The sequence below is a fragment of the Podarcis cretensis genome (genome assembly GCF_951804945.1).
Source record: "Podarcis cretensis genome assembly, chromosome: 3".
NCBI lineage: Eukaryota > Metazoa > Chordata > Lepidosauria > Squamata > Lacertidae > Podarcis > Podarcis cretensis.
In genome coordinates, this window is record NC_137172.1 from 24,920,472 (window position 1) to 24,930,130 (window position 9,659).

The 9,659-nt window shown below is 50.6% G+C and overlaps 1 protein-coding gene across 1 annotated transcript in view; it reads right to left on the reverse strand.

The window, feature by feature from the left end:
* PKDCC (protein kinase domain containing, cytoplasmic) overlaps positions 1 to 7,366 on the reverse strand; it is a 41,584-nt gene extending 34,218 nt beyond the window's left edge. Inside the window, exon 1 of the mRNA XM_079968768.1 lies at positions 6,267 to 7,366. Within this exon, the coding sequence (XP_079824894.1) occupies positions 6,267 to 7,016 (750 nt within the window). The 5' untranslated portion in view covers positions 7,017 to 7,366. The remainder of the gene's footprint in view (positions 1 to 6,266) is intronic.
* Between the last annotated feature and the right edge of the window lie 2,293 nt (positions 7,367 to 9,659).

The following is a 9,659-nucleotide window of genomic DNA, read 5'->3' on the forward strand; positions in this document are numbered from 1 at the left end:
TTTCAAGCTTTCCCAGAAATTTATATAAAGAGATCAGTGAAGTGATGCTTTTTGCAAGAGGCTGGTTTTGCCATTATTCACTTCAGAGGACGAAGGATGAAATCAGAAACTAAGATTATAAGGCAGAAGAAATGTTGTCACACAAATGCATGCAAAATTAATCTATGGAAGTCTTGGCCAGAAACTCAGATGGGGAAGAATGAGACAAATTCATGAAGAAGAGGCTAATATTCATTATTGTTCAAATTATTATTATTTTTCTTTGTTTGTGTGTTTATATTATAATATTTGTATTGCATCTTTTTTTTGCCAGGGTGGTTTTATAAGAAATAAAAGGGAAGGGGGAAAGAACATGTAAAACCAAAATGAGATAAACTCAAGCAAAACCATTAAAAAGGTCTAGAAAATATGAACGACTCCACTGGCACTGGAAAGATGGACAGAGTAGTAGGCACCAGGTGAATGGCACCACTACCAAAAAGGCCCCGTCTCTCTCATTGCTACTATACACCTTAACTCAGATGTGGGGAGCAAACACAAGGCAGCCTCTGAAGAAGGCTTGGCAAGGACCAGGGGCAGAACATCTGCCTGGCATGCAGAAGGTCACAAGTTCAATTCCTGGCATCTCCAGGTGGGGCTGGGAGGGACCCTTGATCTGAATCACTGCCAGTCAGTGTCAGCAATGCTGAGCTTGACAGACAGTCTGTCTCAGCATAAAGCAGCTTCCTAAAAACTTAAACACAGATAGGCTTATATGAAGACAGGCAGTCCTAAATGGGATCTCCGTGTTTAGAGGACCCATGTTTAGAGGCAGAAGCGGAGAGACAGTTTGCAGGGGTTTCTGCCTTTAACATCATCATTATTATGAGCAGCAGTAGTAGTATTTAATGAAATACGGCTTGATGCCAAAAATAGGCTTCTAAACGGCTTCCAAAATATTAAGGCCAATTGCACAAACATTAAGATATAGACATTCGTAATTAAAATATACACTAAGGCAACAGTGCAGCAATTAAAACAGGAGGCTTCGGGCTGTGCTGGGTGCTTCCCAAAAATATTGGGGCTGGCCAGCATTCAAAATATGATTCTAGACTAGATGGAACTTTGCTGCAGTCCAGCAGGGCTCTCCATAGCATCCTTACAGAATCCAGCTTCCAGCATGGAGACGAGCCCAGTTGAAAAAGATAATCCACTTTAAAGCTAAAATGGAATGAGACCTGCACTTAAACCATATTCCAAAACCTCTCAAGGACAGAACAGATTCAGCCTTCTAGACTCTTAAAGGGATTTTGGCTTGTCTGGGGGTTTGTTGGAACGCGCCGTTAAATCCTGCTCAGTTTAAAAATGGGAAAGTCTAAAGCAGAGGCTCCCAAACTGTGGCCTACAATCTTCATTCAAGGTGTCCCACAGTGTGCCTGCAGATCTGTGGTTGAAGCTGGGAAATGGGCACATCCATTTCACTGAATATTTGATATTAATTTTTAATGTACTTTTTAATTGCTTCTTTTCTTTCTTATATTGCATTTGAAGTCTAAGGAATTACAATTGGTACCACAGGCAGAAAAATATTTAAGTGGTCCACCAGGACCCCCAGTAATTTTCAAGTGGTCTGTGGGCAGAAAGGGGGGCATTTGGGAACCGCTGCTTGAGAGCAATCTTCTGTAGGGTTCTAGACAGGTTGATGCTCACTATTTTGGAGCAGAAAAGAATCAGACTGGAGTATTCACAGTACATCTGTAGCTTGATACAACCTCATAGCTGACTGAAATCCTTTGTGGGGGGGGTGTTCTAAAAAGCATGAATATTGAATACACAAAACAGAAAGCCGCACTCTGGTCTTACCCCAAACATCCTCTGAAAAAGCTATTTCAAAAGCTCTCAGAGCAACAATAAATCTATCTGTGGGAGTGGGATCCAGCTAGATCTACTGGCTTCCTTTTTATTCAGATCCTTTGCCTGTAATGCCTTAGGAAGCATTTAGTGCTTGTCTGCATTTCACCAGGATTTTAAAAAATGAAATTATGCTGGCGGTTTTTCTTATTTCACATCCGCCTTCCCTCCATCCCTTATTTCACATCCGCCTTCCCTTACTGAGCCTGTGAGGAAGCCAAAGCAATCTAAACCCCATTGGCAAATATGGTTCTGATTATTTAAATGAAATTTACTCATAATTGGGGTGGCACTTAATCCATGAAGTCGTAATTGACCAAGGCGGGAGAAAGAGGCTCTGAAAGGAGGTAACTAGATGGCCCTTGATTCTCTTTCAGGGTCCTCCCCATCAGGATATTTGCTCACAAAAGGAACTGGGGAGGGGGAAGAGAAGATAGGCATTTCTGAGACGTGCTCCATGGAATTACAAATAAGAGGAACAGCTCATTGCGCCTCCTCTAATTTTCATGGGCCTAATGGAAGAGACTTGCTCAAAACAAATCTTTTCTCTGCAGAGCGGCTGGGTGTCTACAGAGAGAGAGGCTAAATGCCCGGCTTTTGATAGTAGCCGAGCTTTCATTGTGCGAGGAGGCCAGCCAAATTCTGTGTGGGTCCCCCACCCCACCGAAAAGCCCACATAAGCTCTTGTTAACAAGCACAGTCCTTAAAGAGGCCTGAAAGTGATGGCTACAGCTTGAGATGAATCCTGGCTGTCAGAGAGACCCTGCAGCCCCAATAAATTGGCCTCTGGGAATTCTCTAGGGCTGGTATTCCACGCCATGCTTCCTTGGGGTAAGCCCATGGAGCTAGTTCAAAGAAGTGGCTCTGTCCTGAGTCAGGACCTGAAAATGGATCATCTGTAGGAAATGTAACTGCCTGAATGAGAGGCTGTCGGGGTATTGCTTGGGGTGGGGGGAGAGAGAAGAGGGGTTTACAGTCAGGTTTGCGCATATTGATTTGTAAAGCAAGACCCATCAGCAGATTCACTGTGGATTATTCCCAGGCATAGGATGGCAGCCAAACAGTGGCAAGGGAAGGGAAGAAGGGGTACAAACAGGGAGTCTCAATCTCTCTCTCCTTTATCTGAGAATATGACATTGTTGACAGGCCCAAAGGGGAAGAAATTGCGCACATCCATCCCCAGCGAGAAACACAAGGTGAAACAAAGTCCTCTTTAAAAACAACAACCGAGGAGGATGGGGAGGGAAGCTTTAGCTGTCAAGCTCCATCGACCGCCTTGTCCGCGCTTTTGACAAGACCAATCTGATGTGCTCCCGAGTCAAAATTGCTAACAGAGACCTCCTTCTCCTCTCGCTGCTGTTTCTGGAGAGGGGAGATCTTCCTCCCTCCCTCCCTCTCTCTCTCTCTCTCTCTCTCTCTCTCGGGTCATCTCCCCTCCCGACTCCTCGCCGCCCTCCCCACCCCCTCTCTCTGGCAGGATCGCAGCTATGAGCCGTTTCTCGTTCTCCTTCCTAAGCGGGAAGCGATTGCCAAACCGGGTCAAAAAACCTAGATTCGAAATTGAGAAGCCTGCCTGGTTCCTCCGAAGAGACTCCGGCTACAGGCTCTGTTCTCAGGGGCACCCAAGCCGATGGGAACAGGCTCTTGCTCAACTGCTTTGCCGATCGCCGCCTCCTGTTACAGAGCAAGGGGTGTTTGCCATCGAGGCCGCCAAGATTCTTGTTTAGACAGATTGCCCCTCCACACACACGTACTCACCATTATTTTATTTTGGTGGTTGTGTATTACAAGTGTATTATAGCGGGTGGTCTTTTCTTAAAAAAGAAGAAGATGCTATAAAGCTCCTCTCGCATACGAACTCCTATCGACTTCCGGTGGGTTTACTCGCGAGTAAGCGGGAACAGGATTCCCAACTTAACCGTTTTCAGATCCCATGCCATTTCAACGGGAGAAAGTGAAGGCTTGATTTAATGCATCCGCAGCAGGGTGTGTGTTTGTGTGTGTGAAGTTTGCAAGTGATTCGGTTTGCCAGAATACGGTGTGATTTATTACCCGTACGGTGGATATTTGCACAAAACAGGAGAATGTATGAGTTCCCTGTCCCGAGGAGCACCGGGAACAGAAATTCGGGCACCATCGGGAGCCTTGACCTCCGCGAGGAAAAGGGGTTCTTTCTAATACGAGTATTTAAAATCCCCGATTCAAACCTGCTCGTTCTAAGATCGGCCACGATGCCCTCGTCGCCTAAGAACTGCGGCTGGATGTCATCGAGGCCCCTTGTCTTGCTGAACGCAGCCACCCGGTTGCCTATCCACAACTTAAAGCGAGCGCTTAGCGGTTCCGAGTCTGCAGCTCGGCTCTCTCAACTAAGCGAAAGCCAAGGTTCTCTTCCAATTAGGCATTCACGGCGCTAGTCCTCCGGATGCGCTCGTGTGCCGCCGTGCAAGCTCGGGCAGAATCCCACTGCGCGCCGCGGTATTGAGAGAACCGACGTGGCGGAGCTGTGAACCCCGCGACCCCCTCATCTCAGAGAAGATCCATACCGATTCGACGGGACGCCGAACCTCCCAAGAGCTGTTGAAAGCTTGCCCGATTTCTCCCGGGTTTCTGGGACTCCCCTGTCTGCAGCTCAGAGAGAGATTTAAACCGAGAGCTGGTTGGGGGATCTACACGTTTCTGCCTCCTTTCTGCTGCTAGAACACGTCGCCCACTCACGTCTACACGACTGTGGCACTCGCAGGTTTGAACACGCGGAACTGCCACCGTCGCGGCTTAGTTTCCCCCAATCGACGTACGAAAAGTCCTATTTGCCTACCCCAACTCCTCAAGTTTTCTTCTTGATCCAGGCTGATAACACTGCACAAATCATTGGGCAGAACAGATAAAGAACTCTGTGCGACTCCCAAACTTGGTACATTCTGCTGTCGACAGAATTTCCTCTAAGCCTCCACCTCGCTAGCTGTGTATCTCTGTGTTACGAAGCTACCTTAAAGCAAGGCAGAGCATTGATCCATTTAGTTCAATATCGTCTCCACACTGAGCTGCAACATTTCAGGCGGGGTTCCCACCCCAGCTCTACTCGAAGATGCTGAGGATTAAACTAAAGACCTTTGGAGCGCAAAACAGACTGTACCAATGAGCTACGGCCCTTCCCCTCTTTTTTTAAGCTGGGTTTTAAGCAAATTTTCAGGATGCGAGGTCTTAAATCCACTAGAATATTTCCAGTTTGAGCTTCCTCGGGATTGCGGCCCTCTCTAGCGCAATAAAAGCAGCCAAATATTTCTGATTTATCCAGCATTCTCCCCCATCGGATTAGAATTTCCGAAGTTTAGGGGAAATACCCCCAGAACAGCTGTCTCAAGCATCCCGACCCCGAAACACACGGAGGAACGGCAACATCCTATGCATGTATTCACGGAAGGAAGTCCCACTCAACTCAATGGAGCTTACTCCCAAGTCTGCGCGTTTAGGACTGCAACCTGAGGATTAACCAAAGCGATTTAATTGGCACATTAGCGTAAGGAAACAAATTTCATAGGAGTTCCTTTAAGCTTCGTGCGTCCAATATTTAGGCTGCAGTTTATGCCGGGACCTTAAGTACCGTATAAGGACACGTTTCACGAAATTCACTGGGACTTCCTTGTGAGGAGACAGCATTAGGTGTCGAGGATCGGGAAAGCAGTCTAACCCAAATCAGGAGACCTGATCCTATTCACTTTTTCCTGGAAGTACAAATTCAGAGAGTTCTCTGTCACACACACCCAAAATATCTCTCTAGGATTTATTTCCAAATGAAGTTCATCGGTGGCCAAAATGGGCTTTAGAACTATAAATCTTGGGTTGGAGAGCATGGCAGCGCATGTTTGCCTTCGGACAGATCGCAAGGGAACTTCCAGAAGCAAACGGGTCTCGGATGTGCTGCCAGACGGCTCGATCCCAAATCACACTGCAACACCTAGGTGCCATCTTCGCCTTGGGAGGAGCGAGCAGCAACACCGAGAGGTCGCACGTGGCCGGCCGCGCTGGTAAACTTCCCTAACTTGACGCGTCAGGAGGACTGTGGTGCAGATTAACTCTCCTTCCACAAACGCGCCAGTTCCAAAAGAGCCCAATTAAAACATCATTATTCCAGAAGCAAAGAATACAGCCCCGCCGGGAATTGGCGGTACAATGGCTTCCCTCCCAAAATTCCCCCTTTTTCTCCTAATGCAATACACGTCTAAACAATTTTTAATAAGGCAGGATCTCAACAACAAAAAATCCAACCCCAAGGTTAAACTAGGTTGCTCCACTCGATCGCTCACACAATTAAACAATAAAACCAGTGTGTCTGTCTGCGTCTCTCTACCTCCCCCCATCCCAATTCTGTCATTTACCTGGAGGATGTTGGGGTGTCGCAGCCTCTGCAACAAGACCATCTCCTTGGCGATCTTATAGGAAGCCAGGCGGTAGCAGCCTTCCAAGGAGGCGTACAGCTTGACGCAGTTGTCGATGTCGTGGCCGCCGAAATCGACGGACTTGAGGGCCACGGCCAGGCTCCGGTTGAGCACGGCTCTGTAGACGGCCTTGGTGTAGCCCGAGCCCAGGTAGTGCACGTTGCTCACGTTGCCGATGTCCCGGCAGCCGAGCGCCAGCGGGCCGAGCGAGAGCTCCAGCTGCGCTCGCGGGTGGTCCCAGGGCGCGCCGCCCCAAGAAGGAGCCCGGGGTCCGGGCAGCTTGGGGCGGCTGCTGCTGCTGCTGCTGCGCTCCGTGGAAGAAGAAGACAAGGAGGCAGAGAGCAGCTGCGGAGCCAGATCCATGAGCCGCCGCTCCAGGGGTCGCACTGCCAGGCGAGCGCCGGCGGCAGCTGCCTCCCGAGGCGGCTGGTAGCGCAGCACCTCCTCGTAGCGCTCTCGGATCTGCCGGGCGAGGTCCTCGGGGAGGGGGCGGCTGCTGCTGCTGCTGCTGCTGCTGCTGCCGCCCGCCTCCCCCGGCGAGCCCGCCAGCGAGTGCGTGACGCCCGCGCTGAGCTGCTGCTGTTGCTGCTGCTGGGGATCAAAGGCCGGGATGAAGAGGACGTTGAGCAAAGTGCCCAGCAGGAAGGACATGCAGAAGCCGGCGGCCACGGCCAGCTTGCGCCGCTTCATCGCCCCGGAGAGCTCGGGCAGGGCAGCGATCGCGGCTCGCCGCTGCTTGCCTCCGCTGCTGCCGCTGCTGATCAGCTCCTTTGCAACATTCCAGCTCCGCAGCAGCGACGGCCAAGGAAAGAAAACCACCAGCGGCTCTCCCAAAAATAAAAGCCCCCGCCAGCCGCCTCTTCACGCTGCCCGGCCGCCGCTCCGCTGCCCTGCCACCCTCATGACACTTGCCTCCTCCAGCGCCGCCCTTATAAAGCCTCCCCGAAGCGCTTATTATTAGCTGCACCCCTGCCAGGAGGGAGAGGGGAGTTCGCATTTGGAACGGGGGAGGGAAATGTATTTGGAATCCTCCGAGCGTTCTGCACACATGGTGACGCCGCCTGATTGGCGGCTGGGCGCCGCCCGCGGAACGCGGAGGGCGGCACGGGGGTGGATGGGAAACGTAGTCTCCCGCTCGGCGCGGAGAATGGAGAGCGCGGGGAAGGAGGACTACCGGTCCCAGAGGGCGCTTCTGCGGCGGAGAGGAAAGGGGGCTCCTGGAGGAGGAGGCGCCGCGGACTCGATAACGGTGTCGCCCGCAGAAGACAGCGGTGAATGGGACCGGGTATGGGGCCCCTTCTTGCCCGGCGGCTGGTTCGCGGCACCGCCGCCTGACCCACAGGGAAGGGAAGGGGGTCGTCGGAATGCGGAAAGTAGAGCTTGAAAGTTAGGAAAGCGTCAGGAGTCGGAGGGCGGGAGGTGAGGATGGGTGTCTTGTAAGGTTGTATCTCTGCTTCGACATTTCTGGATTTGGTGCTCCGATTGCCCCAGGGTGTCCATCTGAAGACAGGAGCCAGTCCCTCTGCTCGTGTGCACGTGTGCGCGCGTCGTAGCCGGACGAACTGACACCCTCTGTCTTTTCCAAACCTCTTATTTTGAGGATTCTGTGCGATTCTATCTATGATCAAGTGGTGATTTTGTGGGTGGGTGGGGTGTATTTTTAAATGCTTCAAGAGCTGTCCAGATACTTCCGTCGCTTTCACCCTCCCGCCGCGCCCCTTCATCTGCCGCCCTCCTGGCATTGTCCCATGAATCATACGCGTGAAGGAGCCTCTGTGGAACAGGCAGCGCCCACGTCGGAATGCCGATGTGAGCGAGGGAAGTGGGCAGCAGCAGAAGAAGGATGGGTGAGACGAGGAAAGTTGCTTTCCTCCCCCCCCCCCCCCACTGCTGACCTTTCAAAAATATGCCCTAAACCGAATATCAGCTTCAGAATTGCATGAGGTCATTTATTCTTTATGGGAGCGCTGATGAACCGCTTTCCCTATTAATTTGTACATATTTAAAGCTATGGCCAAATGCCTCTTTGTAATAAATAGGAATAAAAGTTTATTTCAGACTGTGCTTGTGCCACGCTCGCAGCTGGCCCTTGTACCGCTAGAGATCAATATCAAATATCGATGGTTGCTTGCGTGAGAAGGAAACAAGGTTCACGGAACTCAATCGAGTTTACTCCCGTGTAAACATGGATGGTTTCTTTAAAGTCATTGGGTAGGAGCCAGACTTGGTCCCGTTTAGGGTAGGCCCACTGAAATCAATGGGTCTACTCTAAACATGTCGGTGTTCAGCATCAACGCTCAATACAGGTTGGCATTTTAAGGCCACTGAATGAAGCTCAACCTTACTTTACCTCCCCTACCCCACCCCCACCCCGCCAGCTAGCCCCATAACACCTACAAATTATGGGTCGTTTGGAAAGCCATTTGTGTAAATGGGAGGCGGGGCTCAGCCATCGGCGCTGAATCGCCTTTGCCTGGAGGGACAGACATAAATCCGATTTAAAATACACAGTTGCAACAATGCCGCGATAAATCGACGCTATTAGCTTGGCCGAGGGTGTTAAATGAGGCGAACAGAAAATTTACTTTTCCGGACTTGCGAACTAGGCAGAAGAAAGAGGCTAGTCTTAAATGGACCGGGAGCCTTTCATTAAGGCGAGTGAACATTTCAGATTTCCCAGCTCAGTCCCCTGTGTGCCTATCTGCTCAAAAGTAAATCGCGTTGAGGTTAATGGGATTGCCTGAGACTGCAATCCCAGATACACTTACCTGAGAGTAAACCCCACTAGACACAAATGTTTTGCTAGTAATAGAACTGAGATGCATCCAGCGGGACTTACTTCTGCATATCCATCAACAAAGGATTGTGAGGTTTTATCTAATGGGCGGAAGAGCTACAAACTTTCTCTGAGCGACAGAGTGTTTAAACCTCCCTCTTCAAATACTGCGCCTTGATCGATTTCTCTGGTAAGTGGAGAAGTTGATTCCACACACAAAAACTTCGGTAGGAGGGAGGGGGTTGTCCTGTGTAGTGACTAGGAAAGAAGTCCCCAAAAATGGTCCTCAGAGAAAGCTGCAATGCTAAACCTACAATTCTCGGGTGGGGGCTGGCCTTGATCCCCCGGCTCAGCTCGGACGTGAATTGCAGGGTCTGGGTGTTAATGGTGCGCTTATCCATCAAGGTCTGCATGACGGCGCTGTTAGCAACTAATTAGCAAACACAAAGGGAGAGCGCATCAGAGCTGGGGAGAAGGGCGGCAGCTCCAGGCAGCCGGCTCGAATCCAGTCCTCAGAGAAAAAGGGCTGGCGGAGTGTGGTGCCGCTCATCATGTCA